We start from the raw sequence: 20869 nt of genomic DNA on the forward strand, positions 1-20869 counted from the left end.
CTAGGCGGGATCCTGGCGCTTTAAGGGCTTTGGTAAATCGTTAAGATTGGCGAAGAATGGGTCGATACGAACAACCAAAAGGCAGAGCTGCGGGAAAGCAAACGCCCACGGACATATTTCACAGCCACCTAGCGCAGAGTCCACGAAAAGTTCCTCTAACAGCTGCGGCCGGGGACGGGACACAAGACTGCACCGCAATTTACCCAAAAGGACGAAAAGAGGAGCAAACCAACAGCTCTGCGGCTGTGCAAGATGATCAGTGGAGCAGCACACGCAGGAGGTGAGCAGCAACACATGTGAATTACCACCCACTGCATCACCAGCTGGCAGTAGTTAAACCTCCTCGAAGATGTGACCACAGCTGCAACTTCTCTTGAGATACACATGCAGGGTTTGGTTTCTCCCTCTTTTTTTTTTTTAAAAAGTTATCCATGAAACAGAATGAAGAACATCCTTTCTTCCTCAAAACCAGAGCGTTGCTGTGGTCATAAAGTTGTTTTTCATTCCATTTTGAAGATTCTTCGAATTCAGACCTTTTAGTGGCTGAGGTTAGGAAAGCTGTTCTCCTCAGTTCGTTATAATGATTAACAACACCCAGGGAACTACTGTATCAAATGACATCAGGAAGCAACCAGAATATAACAGATCAATAATTTTTGGAAAATCTTTGGATGTGCAAATGCTTCCTTCTCCGAGTGACAGAGTGTGGTGTGATGCAGTGTGTGCAGACCTGCTGAGGGCAGAGCCTCTGACAGCAGCAGGGAAGGTTACTGTGCTGCACGTAACGCTTCCGAAGCCATTAAGGTGCAGTTTGTCATTACGCTTGGTCAGATTTGGCCGACAACCATATGCTGCAGAATAAACTACTTCAACAAAGCTGATGCATGCAGGTAACAGGCTGGGATCAGGCTTTGCTGTGGGATCAGGCCCTTGAACTGAGAGGCTACACAAGGGAAACAGAAACTACACAACCGGGGCTGCTCCCTGTGGAAGTTTGTAGCTACACCGGACACAACGGTAAGTAAAAAAAAACGGCAGCTTTAGAGCCAGGCAGCATCAGTATACAGTAGATGCTTTCCTTTACCTGCCAAATACCATTTTTGAGGGGCAGAGCATTGAACAGAGGTTCCACACTCATGATTTATCTTTAAATAATCCTATAAAAGTGAGAATTAATCCAATAATTAGTATTTAATATGGTATTGCACGTGCTCCACACTGCCATAAGGTGTTTCAGATTTATCCCCTTGCCATGCATCTAGTCAAAAACTCCCAGTAAGAAGTACCACATGATAAACCTCTAGTCACAGAAGAAAGAAATCAATAGACCCCGTGGGTACTGCCTGCTTCAGGAACACTGTCAGCCTAACTTGAGTGTGGCAGCAAGATTTATTCACCCCTTTTAAACAAGGTGAGCAGGTTCCAGCCAACAAGACTCATCCAGATAGTTATTTGGTGAAGCAGAAGACAGTGTAGAGAGCTTCCTGACCTAAGAAGGAAGCCTTTTTTTAAGATGCATACCGATCATCAGTCTGTTTAGCAGTGAACTAAAGAGCATGTACAAAAATGCTGCTGTCGTAACCACTCGGGCAATAAAGGGTTCAGTAGCAGCGGATGATACTGACATAATTTAACAGTTTACTCAAGTTTGAAGGCCAGGTTTGTTTCTGTAATTGAGCAAATTCTGCCTAAGCAAGCAACTTTTACAGAAGCTGTATAATGCCACAAAAAAACATCTCTGTGGGGCTGTACTCTGCCAGGAAGACACAGGCTGACAGTACATCCAGAAACACTTGCAAGCTCCAGGAGCAGCCTGGCACAGGGGCACGTTCTGGTGCCTGCAGTCACCTGAGCCAACGAAAAACCTCACCCTCCACACTGGGCATTTTGCAAAGGGAGAACTAAGCACACCTACTTGCCCAGCTCCCTACTACACAGGACTATAGCCAGTATAGCCAAGACAAAAGAGTCACTTCAGAGCGTGAGTGTTCTGAATTTTCCAAATTGTCTACTTTGCAGATCTCGCTCTTGCTATCTGAGTTGATTTCCATGCCATAAACTAAATCAGCTCACTACATCAATGTATTTCTACTTGTCCTACAGCACAATTAAGAGACATCTAAACAAACATGCCCATGCCATTTATTTCTCAGAAACACCAGAAACAAAAGGTCAAGTTATCTTCTGAGAACCTTCTTGGTTTGATGAGCAAACAACTGCTGGTAGAATACTCCAAATGGAAGATGTTTCCAAGACTGTGGCCAATACTGCATAGGCTGTTTTTGGACATGTGAAGCCTGGTGCAGAATCCCATCTTGTGACCTCCCAAAGGCAGTCTCGTGCACTGGTCAGACCTTCCATGAAGGCTGTAACTGTGCTTTAGGAGAACTTCCCTGCCTGAGGTGGCGGGCCAAGGAAGCCCCCTGCTTGCTTGGTGGCAGCCCGGGAAGGAGCAAGACCGAGCATCTTCTGGATGTTCTGCAAAAACAAGAACAGAAGAGCAGGATAGTGTCAGACTGCAACGAGGGAGACAAAGAGGAAGAAATCCCAACTCTGCTTACAAGTACAGCCTTCCCACTAGTTTCAACAGACTCAGGTTCTCACCCACATGAGCCTTACCAACCTGGCTACTATATATTGGACCTCTATCCCTATATATTCAAAAAAGCTTAGTAGAGCCAGACAACCATCCACAATGGCTACAATTAGAGCTGGGCCACTCTCCCCCACCCCAACAAAAGCCTTCTGATCATTAAATCCACATTTGGGTTGAGGATTCTTTTCCACCTCCAGCTACACACCACACAGTCAGCTGGCAGGTACCTCGTTAATGTCTTTGGACACAGGCTGGTTTTAAAAAAAATCAACCTACAATAGTTATCTTCGCAATTTAACTGCAGTGCACACACAGGAGCAGGTTCCTACCATCTGCTCACAGGCAGAACCAAAGCAACCCTCTCTCTTCACAAGTTCCAGAAACCCCTGTTGATGGCAGCCATCAGAGCCTGAGGGTCTGCAAGCTGACAAGGAAAGCTCTCTCCTAATACAGACGGAATTTGGGTCAGCAACATGGCAACCAGAGCACGTGCCAAGTTCACGTCAGGAGCTTAGACACAGAATTAACATGAATGCTAGTGATGCAGACTGAACAATGGTTTGCTGGAGACACGCAGTGTAACAGGACATATGTAGCAAAACCCAAAAACTGTTTACTGAGATGACCTCATCTGCATCTGAGCAGGGTGTTTCAGTGGAAAACAACAAACAAGGGAAGAATTAAGTAGCAGAGCCAGGCATTAGCTAAAAATCTCACAGCAGAATATTTAAAAGTTTGATGTGTGTGTTGATTTTTGTGAAGTTACTTTTAAATTTTGCAACAGTGCCACTACAAAGAGCTACCAGTTCTTTCAGTTTCATCCTTCACTGTAAATAACTACAGCTCAAGATGCTGCCATGCAGTGCTGGCAAAACAGGGACATCTGATGCGAGGGAAAGAAGAAAACAACTGTGTCCCCCTCATGTTACCAGCTGAGTTCTCCAGCTATTGAGACAACAAAAGGAGGAGGGAGGATTCTCTTCAAACCTGAGTGTCCTCTCCAAAACAACTGTCAGGACAGGTCAGATAGCAAGGTCAGAGTTCTTGAACTTTTTCATCATGGAAGGAGAACAAACTAAAACAAAAGGCAGACAGAGCTTCATAATTCCAGAGTAGCTAAGTTAAAGAAAAAAAATTGGGAACCATTCCAGGTGGAGACTATGGAAAGGGAGGTTTCAGCCCACACACAAGCATGAAAGTAAAGGAGGGGAACACTTGAAAAAGGAATTACATCAGTTTTAGTCCATGGCCTACATAAATCAGCCACTGGCTGATATTCAGCAACTGAATATATATAAGAGCATTTCACTGTGGGAAACTCCTCCGTGGGGTTCCTCTTCTCAGAGCTTCCTTATCAAGAGGTGTACAGAAGAGAGAAAACAAAAGAAGCTAATGGACAGCAACACCAGAGGGTGCTGCAGAGTCAGCAGCAGGCAGGACCGGGATCCTACTAGCTTTGTACTGGCTCACCCGTGGAGCAGAGTAGAGATCCTAGCAGAGCATCCATGGAAGCAAGTAAGTGTGCACTGCCTCCTCCCTGTTCCTTTCAGTATCAAGAGAGAAGAGAACTGTGGTGCTAATGTTTACTCCATCTGCTTGAACAGTTCCAAGAGGAAGAGAGATGACAGCTTGTCTGTATGTGGATTCAAGACTACAGTCACTGTCCAGCATTATCCTTCCATAGTAGTCCCTCCTTGGTGTGGAAGGCAGCTAGCCTCCCGCACTAGCTGCAAAGCAAGTTTTGCTGGACAGCAATCCTGAAGGCTACACAGCTGGGAACACCAGGGCTGGGGCAAGGTCCAGACAGACCTGTCCTGTCTGCTTGTGCACCACGTTGCAGAAGGAAGCCTGCAGAGTCTACTTCCAACACAAACAAGACCATCACCTTCAGGAGCAGGGAGGGAAGACTGTAAGACTTAAGGATCCAAATTCCTCATCTGAGTTCTTCTGAACTCTCCTCAGATGACTGCAGGAAGGACAGGAGCTGCTTCTGCTTTTGTCTTCAAACTCAGAAGGGGCCTCAAAGACAAGGCAGCAAGTGACTCCCTGCCCCAAGATCAAGCCAGTGTACTGCACTCCTGGCAGCAGGGATAATTGCTGGCTCCCTTTCCCACTAGGAACACATTTCAGAGAGAAGCAGCCTAATCTACAGTTCAGGCATGTGTGAAAAGGAAATGAAGACCAGCAAACGCCTGAGGAACAGCAGCACATTCCTCTTCACAAACAGCACAGGTGAAGGCTGGGAGCTCAGAAACAGGAGCAGGGACAGAGGATGTAACCCTGACATTATGCCTCCCGCCCAGCCCAGCAGCAGACTTTCCCAGCTGAAACCCAACAGCTCAAGGACCCTAGGAAGGCCTCTCCCAGCAACCCTCCTCTCTCCAAACAGGAAGGCAGGAGGAACTAGGAGACAGGATTTACGTGCCAGAGAGAGCTGGGAACAGCGCAAAGGAAGTTACTCACTGTGAGTTGACTATTTTGGGAGACAGTGTCCAGGTCACAGACAGCAAGCTTCCCAGTCCATGTTTGAAGAGTTTATCACCTTCACATGCTTGAGGACTACATGAAGAGACTGCCTGATGCTGCTACTGCCCATCCCACTAATGTCAGTTTAATCACCGTCCAGTTAATCTCCCCACTCTCACATACTCCCCTGCATTTCCCTCCAGGTCACATTTTTTTCCACACACACAAGAGTTCCTCTACTTCTGAGCTCTATAGGGACATCTCTCTTCCCTGCCCTTGATCCCTTCATCGGCAGCTCCAGGATTTAAGGGAAGGCTGAGGGATGTATGGTCTCCTTAGTTTGTTCACAACCTGTTCCCTGACTTTTGGTACACCTCCTCTCCTCCTCCTGTGTCAGCAGCATCAAGCCAGACACTAACTCCCACATCAGTTCTCCTCTCTTGGGCTAACAGCTGTTTTGAAGCTGACCTGGTGAGATTTCCCCTTTTGCACACAGTGAAACACAAAGGGTCACAAAGCTTTCCCTTCCAAGGTCATCCAAAGCACCTAAAGCAAGTCTTTGGCACCATTTTAAGCCCTTAATTACTTTCTTCCCCTTCCCCGGCCTCTCACAGCCCTTCAAAGTCCTCTTCCCAATGCTGTTATCAGTTCTTTCAGATAGTAATAAAGCCAAGAGCAGGATGCCAGCAATCACAGCTTCAGTTCCTAGCTTTTGCACAAACTAATGTGGCTGGTCTCTGCCCTTCCCCCCCGTGTAGCAAGGAGGAAGAAACTGAGCTGCCTGACAGCTGGAGAACTGCAGGTACAGTTCACCACGATCACGTAGATAAGGCAGCACTACGAAGACTGCAATCTAACACTTCAGAGCAAAAACACCCTTCTCCAAAGCAATAAAGTAACTTCCATCCTCCACAGGGCCATCCTCATGATCTCTCAAGCACAAGGGCAAATTTCTCCAGAATTTCTCTTGAAAGCCCAACCCACTGCAAAGAGCTCAGCATTTCTGCCCAAAACCAGACTGGACCACCACTCAGTTCAAACCGCCTACTGATTTCACAATAGGAAACATCAGGAAATGCCCAGGACTTAGAACTAACCACAGGAATTATATTTTTGGACAAAAAAAATCCAGGGGGGATTTTTCAGCAAGGGAGTTCCCCAATCAACCCAATGGGTGCAGAAAAATCTTACTGACGGTGCTATTTAGTTTCATATAATAACCTGCAACACTGGAAAGAAGGGACTTTTCATGTAACAGGTGCGTAACACAGAGCAGCACCAGACAAGATTGCCTGAAGGAACAGCATCAGACCACAGCATCCCAGGAATTCGGGAAGATGATCCTAAGAACTAAAAACGTCTAATTTCTTTCAAAGCAGCAAATACTGCTCCAGTTCCTGGGAAGTGAAACAAGATTTGTCTTGCAGCAAACAGAATGAGGAAGCCCCTGGCCTTTGGTACTCTGAAGCTGGCCCTGCTTGGAGTGAGGGGTGGGCCAGATGACCTCCAGGTGACCCTTTCAACATAAATTATTCTATAATTCATTATCTGCTTTCGCATAGGACCAGAGACAGACCCATTTCAACACAAGCACCCAATATGGAGGGCTATGGAGAATTCGATTCGCTAGCATGCACTTTGACTAAACGAACTCTATTATTAAGCTGCTCCATCAAGCTCATCCAAACTGCTGACAGCAGCTGGCATAACACACCACTTCCCTTTGCTGATCTGCTTTAAATCTTTAAGTCCCTTTGCACCCCTGAGGAAAAGCAACAAGTCGGTCAAGGAGAAAAGCAGCAAGAATTTAGGCAGTGAATCAAAGAAAAAGGAAATACAAATACAGGAGAGCAGATAATTTGCAGCTAGTTGCACCAGCATTCATCCAACCCCCAGAGTCTATTATCTTATCCCCAGCACTCTCTGGAGAAATTTGGCAAAGTAGACTTCTGGTTGCACTGAAAAGGCCCACTTGTGCTCACCAGCCATTCTGCCACTTAAGCTGCTAGTGAACCCTCCTGAACAGGCACTTCCCTTACCCTCACTGATGCTTCTCTTTTCAAAAGATGGGACTAACCAGCTTTGCTGGGGAGCTATGTGGAGCCTGCTCTTGCCTTATCATACCAGACTCCCTTTCTGTGTCACGTCCCTAACACTGGGAGAGACTTGACACCAAAGGTAAAGTTCTTAAGACTCTGAAAAAAATCAGGCAGTCAGCAAAAACAGGAAGGACAAACCCAAAAGAACAGGCTTAACTCTTTCCTCACTTTTCTAGCAAATTTATGGACTGATTAAACCTTCATAGAACCTCAAGCCACCAAGAAAGTTTCCCCTGAAGACACTACGCTTCTCTTTTCTCATATTACTGTAAAAGTCATAATTACTAAGAAGCAGTACTTAAATTGTCTCCATCAGAAGCCAATCTCTTGGTCTGGCAATCCACAAAATTATCAGACATATACACAAGGAAGGAAGCCATTTCTGCCAACTCTGTCCTAGCATCCTGGTGCAAGTCTCCAGTCAAGTCTTCCACACCGGTCCAGGATAGTGGCTGTTTTTATGATCCCAACCTAGAATTGCTTTGAATATGAAGCACAGGAATGAAGGCAAACACAGAAACCACAAACAGATCAAAGATTATACATACAAAACTGGACAGCAGTAATAGACTCCTCTTTATGGACTGAGATGTGCTTTCCCTGCTCCAGGTACACAAGAGACACAGCAATGTACTCACCTGTCTGATTGACATTGTGCAGAGAATGTAGAGGAAGATGAAGGAGCAGTCAGTGTAATCCTCACCCAGAAGGTTGCGGTGGGAGAGACCTTGGATATACGAGAGGGGGATAAATGGAAGCTTTGCCACCACTCGGCCATCAAATCTGGAAGAGAGTGCACTGGATCACAACTGGGGACAGTAAAAGAGTCTTTGGCTACAGAAAGAACAAGTGAGCATCTTCAGCAGGCCACCAGAGCAGATAAGGCCACATGGAAGGCTAAAAAGCCATGCTGCCTTCTCCAGCCCACCTCGATATAGACTACACCACCGAGGCTAAATACACCTCTCACAAAGCCCTCCGCACCCAATCATCCAGAGGGTAAGTAGGCTTCCCTCAATAACAGTTTTGCCATAGTCAGAGCCAAAGTATTTCATAGTGATTTAAGTGATCAGCTGGACAAGCTGTTGGTTCATAAAATCTTTGTTGGTGTTTTGCAGTTTACTGGTGCATTTTATTTAAAAGCCAAATTTAGCAGATAACTTCCCAGAACACAGCCAGCACTTGAATAAAAGATGGGTGACTATCACCCCGCTGTATTGCAGTTAATGCAAGAAGATGGACTCTTTGCTTTAAGCAAAAGAGCATTTTTTAAGCAGAGAATAAACCAAAGGCACCTTTTTCTTTCCTACAGCAGCTATACTTCTCAGCACAAGAAGGATGCATAAGAGAGCCATCAACAGAATGCTTTTTAATACCAGTCTTCTCTGCATTAGCTCTGAAGACAAAGGCAGTGCAGAGGCAGGATGATACCACACATTCCAAGTGGCCTGTCCTGCTCCTGGAACTCCTCCAGGTCCACATTCCAGGGCATCAGGCAGAGTGTGAATTCTGGCCAGTTTGCAAAGATCTCTCCCAACCCAGATAGTCGACCCCATCTTTTGAAGTAAGTGTGTATGATGCCTCATCAGCATGTGCATATTTGGATGTTATTTTCTCTGCATGTGCTGATTTTCTAACAGGTGTTTCTTGTTTCAAGAGATCCTAAATGAGCGTTCTTTCCTGTGGAGATGCATTCACACAGCTACAGCTCAAACACACCAACTTTGTTTACATCTCACAGGCAGTTTGGCAAAAGAGCTAGGAACGGATGTTTATCTCCCAGTAACATCCCCCAGTGGCTTAAAATTCTGCATTATTCGTGACAAGTACTTCAGCAGTAGCACCCCGAGGTACCTGCTTTTAATTCCAGCAGGTTTTCACAGTTATCATGAAGGGGTACTGAAACGCACAGCTCCTAGAGTAAGACAGAGAATTGATTGCATTAAAAAGTTTCTGACAAGAGAAAATCGAGACACATACAAGCCAGTTCTTCTCCCAGGAGAAATCCTATCTGCTTGGAGGCCACCACCGCTACAGATCTCACTGCCCTAGCGTACCTTTTAGGCCACAACAGTCATTCAGCTGCTCATCTTCAGCACAGCATTCTGCTCTTTGGGTTTAAGCCAGCTGTCTTGACACTTACATATCCTTCCAGCATGGTCCACCCTGCTGCCCCATTACTACTGACACTCTAAGAAAAAAGAGCCAGTCATCACAGTAATTTCCATTTTGGCTAAGCTGGCACTTGGCAAAGGTGAGGTGCCCAGCCACAGAGTAGCAGCATCTGCATAGTACTTGTCCAAAGGGCAGCACATCATGCTACTTCAATGCAATTCCTGCTCCTTTGTCCCCCAGAGCAATGAACTCATTCAAGAACAGGAAAGGCAAGCAAATGAGGCTACAGCCATTGCAGGTGTCAGCCACCCTCTTCCTCCTTTTCATACCACACCCACAGCACCTCCATGGATGACCTGGCAGTAGCAGCTTCCCAGAGGGAGCCCAAGAGCCTCCTGAATTCATAACTGAAGTACTCTCCTGAGACAAGCAGCTGCTCTTTATGCTATATCAAGAGAATGACACTACATAGGTGAGAATCAGCTCCATCAAACCATTCTATCAGCTTCAAACAGTGCGAGTACAACCCACCAAAGCTGCCATTCAGATACGAATGCACTAGCTACCTTGTACTGAGACCAGGAACAAAAATTTAACTATCTAGCCCCAAAGGCAAGACAGCCAAATCTTTAGATTTTAATTCAATAGCCTCAGCTATTAGCAAGAAAGCTATTTCAATTCAAACAATCAGTGAGCTCTCTCGATACTCCTGCTGTTCATGTTCAGGTTCCCTCTAAAGAAAGAGACAGTTAAAGGAAAGATATGCCCAAAGGCTTCATATCAACTCTGTGGCTTGTAGCATGGTCTCTCTGGGTAGGAATCCTCAAAAGAGGAACAAGACAAGTAAACTTGGTGGTCTTAAAGGAGAAGAAACCAATAAACTGATTTTTTAGGCTAATATCTCTGGAAGGAGGAGCCACACAGGATTTAACCAAAATCAATTCATTCCTAAAGCTCTTAAGGAACTTAAGTCTTTTAACACTTGTCAGTCCTAGCATACTCTGAACTGCCTCTTTCGACTCTAGGAAAGTGGGCAGAATAGGGTGAGGTTTTTTAGTTGGTTTTTTAGTTTGTTTTTCAGTTTGTTTCAGGGGCAGAGGTGGTGGTGGTGTTTGTATTGCACCCAAATAGCTAGGCAAGCACTTGGAAGGCCTCAGGTGCAGCGCTATAAGTCCCCCACAGACACTACGTTGCTGGGCACATGACTCACAATGCCCCTCCATCCCTGTTCAGGGCTGCAGTGAAAGGAGACATTAATGACTCAAGACTGTACCCAAATTTTAAAGTCCTTTATTGCTGTGTTCCTCTGCTTAGTTTCGCAGCATTCCAGAGAATGCTAGATGCTGAAGTCTAAGCTGAATAGAGAGTCCACACAGTGGCACTTCTGTTACTATGTCACCCCGTTCGCAATTTATCCACCCACAGATCTGCTGTAAAATAACAATGGACTGTATCCTGGGGACTGCCAGCACAGAGGACAAAGGTTTTGGTGCCCAAGAATGTAAATTCCTGTTTGCAGGGCAAGTATATTGCCCAGATATTAAGCAGCCTCCCAAAGGTTGTACTATCCATATTCATGTTATCTTCAGACTTAACAGCCAATGGGAAGTTCACATTTCAAGACTGAATCAAGTTTCAAAAGTCAAGCAGAGTCTTTCAGTTTTGCATGTCTGCAACAAAGCTGTCTATAACCATGCAAACCAGTCTGGGCTTTTTGTCTTTGTTTTTTTAAAACTAGACCTATCCCAGGTCATTTTTAAAGCAAAGGAAGATTACAGCCCATGCCTGGACCTGTTAGTATCTTGACTCTGATCACTTTAAGTAGGGCAACAATGAACTCTGCAATTACAGCTCATTTCTAAGGGCAAGGGAGCTGACCCAGTTTTGTGTGCAAGAGCATTTTTTGGTCACACTATTATAGCAAAGCCAGAAAAGCTGAAGACTGTAGCTGCTTGCCTGACACCTACCAAACTTGCCCTTATCGAGATGTTCCCAAGCAGAAAGGATGTTACAGTTGTGTCTAGATTGAATGCAATTTGTTCAATTTGATTGCATTTGGCATGCAGTGTTCCCTCTTGAGCAGAACACGTGTGTGGTGACCAAACAACCGCATCTTCGTATGAAATATGATCCATTTTATACCGATTAGTTATGGTTCTTGGATAGACAACGTCACTAACACTTCAGGTGATAGAGGGAAGGTGGAGAATATATTCACCATGAAAGTTTAAGAAAAATCCAGGAAGTTGATACTTACATGGAGTTAAACATTCCCATCAAGGCAGTGAAGCAGAAGCCAATGGCAAACATGGATTTCATCCGAACCTGCAAGCAGAAAGGTCAGAGACAATCAAAACAACAGGCCTACACTGAGGGATTATGGGCTCACACTCTCAAGAACAGGCTTTGTACAGCCTCACTGGAATCTAGAAGGAAAAGAGGTGACCCAGAAGGCCAGAGGGACTGTAAAAGTGACTGGAGAACTCTCAAAGAGAAGTCTGGTCAACAGATGGGTACAAAGGCAGCCACAGAGTGGACCACTGATGTGAAGAGCTGCTTCAAGGAAAAAAAGAAGTGCTCACGAACTATCCTGTTACCTTCCACAGGTTGGGTTTTTTCCTTAAGCCTATACAACCAATCAGCAGGAGATCATTATGAAGACAGAACTTACAAGAGGAAGTCAGACAAATTAATTACTTTGAAAACATCGTGGAGACTTATAAAGATGAAAATAGCCAAGGTTGGGCATGAGATGGGGCAGTAACTGCTGGAGAACTCTGTGGCTCATACTAAAATCTGTAGCTATTAGAGATAATCCAGAAGGACCTCTTAGGAGGAAAAGCTGCTATGTCTGCCAATTGAACAAAGTCTTTCTGTTGGAAAGTTGACTGAAATCTTCAGCAGTCAGGAACCGGCTTTAATTTTCTTACCATTGACAAGTCTCTGTTGTTATTCTTCAGTTTCTCTTCTTGTCTCTCTGGAAAGAGAAAAACAACAACAGTTATAATCAGTTATACCAACCTAGAAACCAGAATGTTGTCATTTCCAGGAAGACTTAACCTTCTTGGCTCTCCAAACAAACAACACTTCCAAAACCAACTCCAGCTCTCTATGCCAGACAGTAGAAAGTGAAAAACTACACATAGGCAACTGCTTCTCTACCACAGCAACATGCAGCAAAGCAGGCACAAAAGAGGAGGAGGCTAGAATCACACATTCAGCCCTTTTGAAAGAAATGCACAGAATGTCAAATTTGCTAACTCAACGAACTAAGACAGTAGCATGAACAATGTTGCCAGAAAACAGAGACAGTGCCTCTATATCACACTTCCGAAAGAGAGCAGTCTCAATTTGCTGCACACCAGGCCCACCATTATAAATACATTATATAAGAAAGGATTTCATTTCGGAGGTGTCAGAAGGGACTCCGAAACCGTACACAGAGCCAGGAGCCGCACCTCAGCAAGGCTAATATCCTGCTGGTCTTAGTAATGAATTTTGGAGTCTTGTTACACCTAGAAGATTCTCCAAAGACGAAAGATATTTTCTACATGAATTTCAGTAATGCATGTATTACTATGCTTTGCAGAGAATACTTTAAAACACTACTTTGGAAATTTAGTCTGTCCTTAAGCCACCACAAACTTTAAAGATGCCCAGTTTTCTGAGAGGGCATTTTCCATGCCCCTCATTGGAGGACTGCTCTGTCCTTGAGCATTATCCACCATCTGTCACCTTTCTTATCCCACATCCCCATCATCCCTTGTCCACTACGCTCCTCTCAGACTGAGGATTCAGAGGGGCAGCCAGGGCTTGGAAGCAACACCTAGGTGAAGTAAGGATGTGGACGATGAAGAAATATCCAAAGAACAGTGTGAGTGAAGAGATAGGGAGATGCAGAAGGACTGTCAAGGGCTATCCAGCATGCGATTTGTCCAGTGGATCCCTGCTGAAGTTTCAGTACAAGAGGCCCATGGCACAGAAGCTCAACAGTTATCTTTCAAGCCGCTGCTAAATACAGGGACTCGCAGTAAGCATTATGAAAAGCAATAGCAACACCCCTATTCAATTTCTTAGCATCCTCATTGCTATTTTCAATTGCTCCTAACTACAAACCACCCACTCTGGCAGGAGCTTTCCAGACATCTGCTTCCTGACCCAGGTGGAGAGTTTTGTTCTGGGACATTTCAGCAACCACAGGCCAGCTCTTTAAGAATCACATTTGGCACAAATACTTGTTTTTCTCCCTCCGCTACATAACTAACCATCTATTTAGATAGGCTAAAGGTTACACAGGGATAAAGAATACAGCCCTGATCCCCCAATATACTTGACCTGTTTCTCACCCATTTGTACAAATTCGAAACAAACAGGCTCCGGCTGTCCTACCACCTTACATAAATGGTCTGCTGAAGTCACACATAAGCAGCCTTTAGTACTTTGCTGTACAGCTGGGTAAAGGCACAGAGAAAGAGGACTGGGTCAACAAGCAGCACTCCAGAGTCCAAAGACATCTTATTCTGCTCACTGGAACACAAACCATGCGGATACAGCAATAATCTTATTTGCCAGCATTGGGGTTTTTTTTGTTTTGTTTGTTTTTCTTTTGCTATCTACCCAGCACTCATGTGGACTCCTGGGAATGTCACTATCTTTTCTTCTAGGGGCACGTGGATGCAGAAAGCAGTAGCAAAGTTTAAGCTAACAAACGCACTCCTTAAGCTGAAATGACAGAAGGCTGCACCATGATGTTAAAGGTGTCCTGTTCCAGCAGTGTGAAAGGTGATTTAGACACAATGTGACTGAAGTTGGTTCACTTCACACTTAAAAATAACAAGTTTGATAAGTAGGGAACACCAAATTAAGCCTTCCCGTGCAACTTTCACCCTACCTCCTTGTGCATATGCATGATTCATCCCTTACGTAACCAAGTAATATCATAAACACACCTCCGGCCTTATTCTGCACACAAAACAGATGGTAACCGAGGCAGGTCTGTACCATCTGTAAAGCCTCGGCTCTTTTTTTTTTTTTTTTTAAACTAGAATAGTAGAATTTAAAGGAACTCCAGCACAAGTAAATTTGCTGTTACAACAATGCTACATCTTGCAAAATGATTTGACATCCAGTAAGTTACTGGGATCAGAGACTTCAAAAGCAGTTAACAGCTGTGAGTCATTTTCTGGATGTCCAGCTTGACATTTAGGGCCTGATTTTTCAGAAACACTAAGAATTCAGCTTTGCCTGAAAACAAATGAGACACTGAAGATATGCAGCACTTGCAAAAAAAAAAAAAAAAAATTCAGTCTCAGTATCTTAGGCTTGGCCAGCAAGCATCACAGCAAACAAAATCAGTGGTCATTTCCTAAGTTCTGTTCTTAGTCCCTTTGTGCTTTGTTTTTCATTTGCAAAACAAGATTATTTCAGTGTATAAAAAAAAACTGGTGGAGCATCTGAATTCCTCAGATTCTACTGTTTATTAGTTTAGTCCAAACACAAGTAAAATATTCTCTGCTAGGAACATAGCTTGGATGGTGCCCTGCAAAAAAGTCATTGCCATACATGTGACCACATGTAACAACAGCACATAACATTAAAAAGTTGCCTTATCCACCAAGCAGTATTCATCCCATGCAGGGATTATTCAAGATTTAAGAACCGAAAATGCACAAGAGGAAGAGTTTTGGCTCCTGTCCCTTCAGGAGTCTAATGATAGCAGGTTTTATACCTAGGAAGAACTGTTTGAAGATATGTTTATAATTATTCCTAAGCTTTGTACAGATCAAATGACTAATCCAGCTACCTGGTGTTACAGAAGAATGAGGAAACCAACTCCCAGGAGCTCTCAGAAGTGTTTCTGCCACAATTTTTGTAATAATTTAACTGGGCTTTGCTGCACATTTTACTTTAGAGTCCTGCAGATAACAGAACTTTCTAAAGCTCATGTCCATTAAACATCTACCACATTGTTCTTGCATAGTTCAGTACTTAAGAGTTACCTTCACCCAGAAAGACTTAAGCTTACTCACAATGAAAAAGAATGGAAAAATAAAACACTACTTAAAATTGATCAAAACTAATTTAATCAAACTTGAAATAAATCTAAGCGCAGTTAGAGTTAACATGCAAACACCTTCAGCTCCAAAGTGTTGAAATGAGGAAAAAAAATGAACGATCCAAAAATCATTATCATACAGTCATACAGCTATTGCAAGCTGACAGTGCACTGCAGCAAAGAGCTTTGACAACAGAAGTTAATAAAGTGATGGATATAAAGGCTCAAATCGGAGAGAAAGGCAACCAGTTCAGCAAGAAGTGCTGCTCCTCTCAGTGATGCTGCCCTTCTCTGCATTTGACTAAAACCATCAGGAGGCTAGGTGTCTCCTGTCTTAGAAGAGTAAGGCAAAAGTGTTCATATTCCAGTCATCAAGCCAAGAATCAGCTCTAGTACCGCTTTAAATAAATAGTTTTAAAAGGAAGGAAAAGATAATCACTTCTATAAGTTTCTCAACCTTCCCTCATTCTTGGGGTATTGCACTCCTCTCCCAGTCTTACCTATTTTCTTTTTCTGCTGTCGGCCTGCTGATTCAGTTATCGTTTCCTTCTTCTTTTCCACTGCCAAGTGAAAAGAAAGACATCCCATCATTTCTGCACAGGGATACCACCACCCCTTTTCCACACACCAAACAAAACATTTTATTCCTTTAGCGAACAGGGGCACAAAAGGAAGCTAGGTATGACTAAGAACATATTCAGAATCAACAAGTTATAAACCACCAAGGCTGACTCCATCAAACACTTAATAATAAAAAAAATTCAAAACCCTGGATGAGATATCAGAATATTTAAAGGGTTAATTTTAAACTGTCAAGAGCCCATTACATTGTTAACTGAGCAGTCTGGGGACAATTTTGGCTCAAATGACCCTTGCTGATTTGTCATTAGTACTAGACAGTACTTTTGATTCAGCAAGTGTAATGAAAAGAGCTTTGTGGCAAGCTCTGCTCCTGATTATCTGCAGTGGGAAGCAGAATACAGGAAAGCCTGTGTTCTCATACATCTCTTCTTCACAGGCAGGCATTCTCAGGGGAAATGCTGTCCAAGCAGTCGGCCACGGTCTCTCCATTCTTCAATTAATTAGTACTGAAGCATTTCCAATATTTTAAAGTAGTAACTTTGGGCTTAGGCTCCTAAGACCCCAAATCAGACACTCACCAAGCATCTGCAAACAACTACCACTGCAGCAAAAAAGGCTAACAAAGCCAGCATAGTGAACTTATAACACAGTAAATGGGCTGCCCATCTGCAAATGCTCTTCTGCTGACAGCAAGAAGAGCTTTTCCAGAAAGTAAGAGACATTTTAATTTAAGACCTATAACAAGAGTACTACAACAACTAAGTACGATAAAGCATGGCTATGGTCTAACAACAGATGGCAACCCTTTGTTTACTCTAAACTCTATGTATCTGTACCATATCTACTCTACCAACGAAGACACTTGGCTCCTTGTTAGCTCACAGAACCAGCTTAGAGACCTGAGCATTAGGACTCTTCTCCCATAGGAGGTACTAGCTGAGCACAGATCTAGCCTTGATTTCAAAGCACAGGTGAAAAAGAGAGCCAGCCTTTAGAGTCACACAAAGACTTGTAGGGCTGGCTTCTGAAATGCCTGTGATATGCGAGTCAGTCACAACTGCTAAGAAAACCACACTAGCCCAGACAAGATACCTAAACTTCATCTCTTCCATGGTAATGTAGTAAGACACAATTGTTTGTCCCAAAGAACAAGCATACCTCTGCTGGGCAGGCTAGCACAAGGGGAAAAAACAGGGAAGCCTGCTCAGAGGGAATGCTGGAGAGAGGTGCCGGATGACACAACACACCCAGTGCTCGCAGAATGCTTTCTCCATAACCTTCCTTATGCCAAATCCAGCTGGGGGATCCCGAGCAGTCCATCCCAACCCTAGTCCACATAACCCCATGGCCCCCAACTCTAAACCAAACTGGAGAACACTTTGACTCTTTTCAGGCCTACCTATTGCTCCCAGCCCTAACAAGAGGGCTCCTCCAGACCCCAGCTTCACTCTGGACAGCACTATTAAGCCTTATGCCAACCCCAAGGAACTCTACAGCCCTACTTCCCTTATTGTTTGAGCAGAACAAATAACTGTCAGGCAGTCTGGGAACATACATGACAACACAGCAGCAGTTCTAGAGATAGCCTTCAGACTTGCAAATTTACCACTACATCTACCCCAGAACACTTACTATAAGCTCTGCAGCAGCCTCAGACAATGCTCTGTCTCTCAACAGAAAGAAGATGACAGGAAGAGATGAAACTAAGGACTATGAGTAGCAATGTCTGCTCAAGCACACTACTTGGCCCATTTGTTTTTGCAAATCCTAAGGATTGCTAGGACTCTCATGGGAGAGCTTAAAGATCCCAAATGTGTTTTTTCCTGTTTCAGATGTGTTAGATAACAGTTGAAAGGTGTGGCTCAAGTGGTCTACTTTGCAAGTTGTCTGTAAGCCATGAGGTCAGCCAGCTGTCCTTAGCACAAGAAGGGAAAAAAAAAAGCAAAGCTGAATTTTTAGTGACTCCTTATTCGGTTTAATTTTTTTTTGTTGGGGGTGGAGAAATCAAACAAGGAGGTTACAAACTAATTGAGATGCATGAATCTCACATCTTTCCCTTCACAGATTATAGCCTAGATACTAGGAAAGCTACAAAACCAGACAGCATTAGACTCTTACAGCAATCATTAAGCTCCAGAGATTAAGCCCTGCTAACTGCTTTTGGGGTTCCACAGCACAAACACACTAGGACGTTAACTCTAAGTTTTCAGCTGGGTTTCAACTACTTCTCTAACTTACTCTTCTGGGGCTAATTCTACCCTACACATTTTTGTCAGCCAAATGGGATTGAAGTGAGGCAGGCAGAGATGCAATCCCCATCTGATACTGCTGCAATGACAAAAGCCCCTAATTTAGGAGCTGTGACTATACTTCAACTTTTCAGTTTGTTTTGCCGAGGGGAAGGCTGGAATAAGCTAGACTGGAAAGAGCATGCTTTGATAACATTGTTCTCTCAGACACTAAGAGCGCTGACATCACGGTGAAATATTTTTAAGGTAAAACCATCTCAGGTTTGGCCCCAGTTGTTGTGTGCTCACTCTTACTGCTCCAACTTGTGTAGGGCGCATACAGCTGAGTTTGAAATGTCAGCTGCATTTGAAAGGTCAGCTGAATTTCTCCTCTGTTCCTTGGCTTCTGATACAGACAGGTCTATTGAAACACTCCATGTTCAGACCCTCCTGTTTACCATTCCTCTTAATATCCAATGCATACCTTCTGACTGCTCACCCTCAGCTCCCTTTTCCTCCCTCATCCTTTGTTCAACCCCTCCCAGGCCTCTCAGATCTCCTCTCTATGGAAGCAACCTGTGACTTTTTCTTAATCAATTCTAAATTATACTAGCGTAAACTGGAAATAAGTATTTTTATATCAGCTGATAGCTCAGATCTTTCTATCATGGCTTTGTCTTTACTCATCCCCCACCATTAATCATCACTTTTAATCTTTACATAAAATGCCTTCCTCTCATGGTATTCATTATTCAACCCTAGTTCTTTCTTACTACAGATCTCAAATTCTCCACTGTCCTTGAAAAGCAGAAACCATCTTTGAACTTGTTTCAGGCATCTAAAGGAATCTACATATACAGACACTGGCTACTCATGCTCAGAAAAAAAGATTCCAATACTGATCTCTTACTCCCTCCTGTCCTCCATTAAGAGGAGGGGCAATTCAGACAATGCAACACGTCTTTGTACTAACCTTCCTTCCAGCAAAAGACAAGAATTAAGGACAGGAATAAGTCCCCTCAGTATGGATTTGTATAACTTGTAAAATTAGGCTCCTATGAAATCCAAGCTGAAGAAAGTTCTCTCCCTTAGCAGACGAGGCAGTGGGAATTTCTCAGAGCACAGACTCTATTCAATTTGACATCTGCTAAAGCATGATATAACAAGAGCAGCAAGGCACATTCTCTAATGTCTGAAGAGTACTTACATTTCTTGCTCTGTTTTTCCACTTCAGCCTTTAATCTCTTGTATTTGTCTGTTCGGTATACCAGCACCCAAGTTATACCTGAAACAAATACTCAGCAAGTAACTAGATAAGTAAAGACCTCTTGCAATAATATGCAAAAAATACACATCATGTCTACAAAACCACCTTATAATATGTCAAAGGTACCACAAATCACCAGAAAGCTGTATCATCACTTTCCTTCAAATCAAATCACTTTCCTTCTCATCAAATCACTTTCCTTCTCAAGTTCCATGTAGCAATGGTGCCTATAAAATAAATGTCTTCAGAAGTTACCGGCTATCTTACAGAGCACTACTGTTTTGTGGGACTCATTCAGTTCCTTCATGCTCATATTTACCAGCTGTTGTTCACCATAAAACCAGGAGTTGATTAAGGCAATAAAAAACTTTGAGTTCTGCATTTTTACAGCACCTAATTAAGGCCTGGTAGGAACGGGAATTATTCCTCAGGACCTGCCCATTGGTAGCAGCACATTTTGAAAAGGCAAAGAGAGATATTAGGCTAGAAGAGACCTCAAGAGATTCTCCAGCCTAACTTGCACTCAAACGTGATCAAAATGAGTTGTGCCACAAGTGGAGAACCAGTAGTTTGTGAACAGTTTAATCTGAGCTCCTACACAAAGCTTTTGGCCCTTTTCTGGGCTTTAGTTTGACAACAGGACTGTGCTACTGAGACCCAGGGATCACCAGCTGCAGAGAAGGGAACCCTGTAGATGCTTCTGAGGTCAATGCAGCTTTGTGCTGTGAAAGGCAACAGGTGTGTACACCATCTAACCCCAAATGCAATGCAGTAGGGCTCCTAAAAAGCAAGTATCATATTCCACCTGGGACTCTCCCTGCCCTTGAATGCCCAAAGACAGTGTCTTGCAGCTCTGGTACAAAGGAGATTTTGGGGATATAGCTCAGCACCAGGAAAAGGGAGCAGCCTCTGACTTTGACTACCCCAAAAGGTATCTATCCAACCTGCCTTTAAAAAGCTGCACCTATTTCAGCACCCTCCATTCAAAAAACCTTTTCAAGCAACCAGTCTAAGTCACCATCACTACAAGTTCAGACAATGCCTTCACATCCTTCCCACAAGAGCTACAGAAAACCACCAGCGTCCTCTTTCAGGCACACTGAAAACCTTTAGCCCATCCTCCCACAGTCTTCCTCCTTCTAGACCCAACAAGGCCAATTCCCACCACTTTGCATGAGAGGTCAGTTTTGCTTAAGAGTTATTCGCTGCTGTCCTCCGGGGTGCCGACGCCGGCCTCCAAACACCAGGCCTCAGGTGGTGCCGAGCAACTGAACCTCGTTTCACACCCTCGCCGTCCTGCCTTCCCTCCGACACACGCCCTCCCTTCCGTTCCGCCCACCCTCCCCAGCGACCCCAATGCCGCCCTTTAACCCGCTCCCTCCCAGCGCTCGGGGCCGACGCGGCACAGGCGAGGAGCAGCAGCCTCCTGCCAGCCCCCTCCCGGCGACCCCCGACCGCTCC

The 20869-nt window shown here is 44.2% G+C and overlaps 1 protein-coding gene across 1 annotated transcript in view; it reads right to left on the minus strand.

Annotated features, from left to right (window-relative positions):
- Positions 1-2122: 2122 nt before the first annotated feature.
- TMCO1 (transmembrane and coiled-coil domains 1) overlaps positions 2123-20869 on the minus strand; it is a 33647-nt gene continuing 14900 nt past the window's right edge. Inside the window, exons 3-8 of the mRNA XM_009320721.1 lie at positions 19349-19426; positions 15832-15891; positions 12207-12253; positions 11534-11601; positions 7800-7944; positions 2123-2478 (exon numbers count right to left, since the gene is read on the minus strand). Coding sequence (XP_009318996.1) covers positions 2380-2478; positions 7800-7944; positions 11534-11601; positions 12207-12253; positions 15832-15891; positions 19349-19426 — 497 coding nt within the window. The 3' untranslated portion in view covers positions 2123-2379. The remainder of the gene's footprint in view (positions 2479-7799; positions 7945-11533; positions 11602-12206; positions 12254-15831; positions 15892-19348; positions 19427-20869) is intronic.

Source organism: Pygoscelis adeliae, unplaced genomic scaffold, assembly GCF_000699105.1.
Source record: "Pygoscelis adeliae isolate BGI_AS28 unplaced genomic scaffold, ASM69910v1 Scaffold402, whole genome shotgun sequence".
NCBI lineage: Eukaryota > Metazoa > Chordata > Aves > Sphenisciformes > Spheniscidae > Pygoscelis > Pygoscelis adeliae.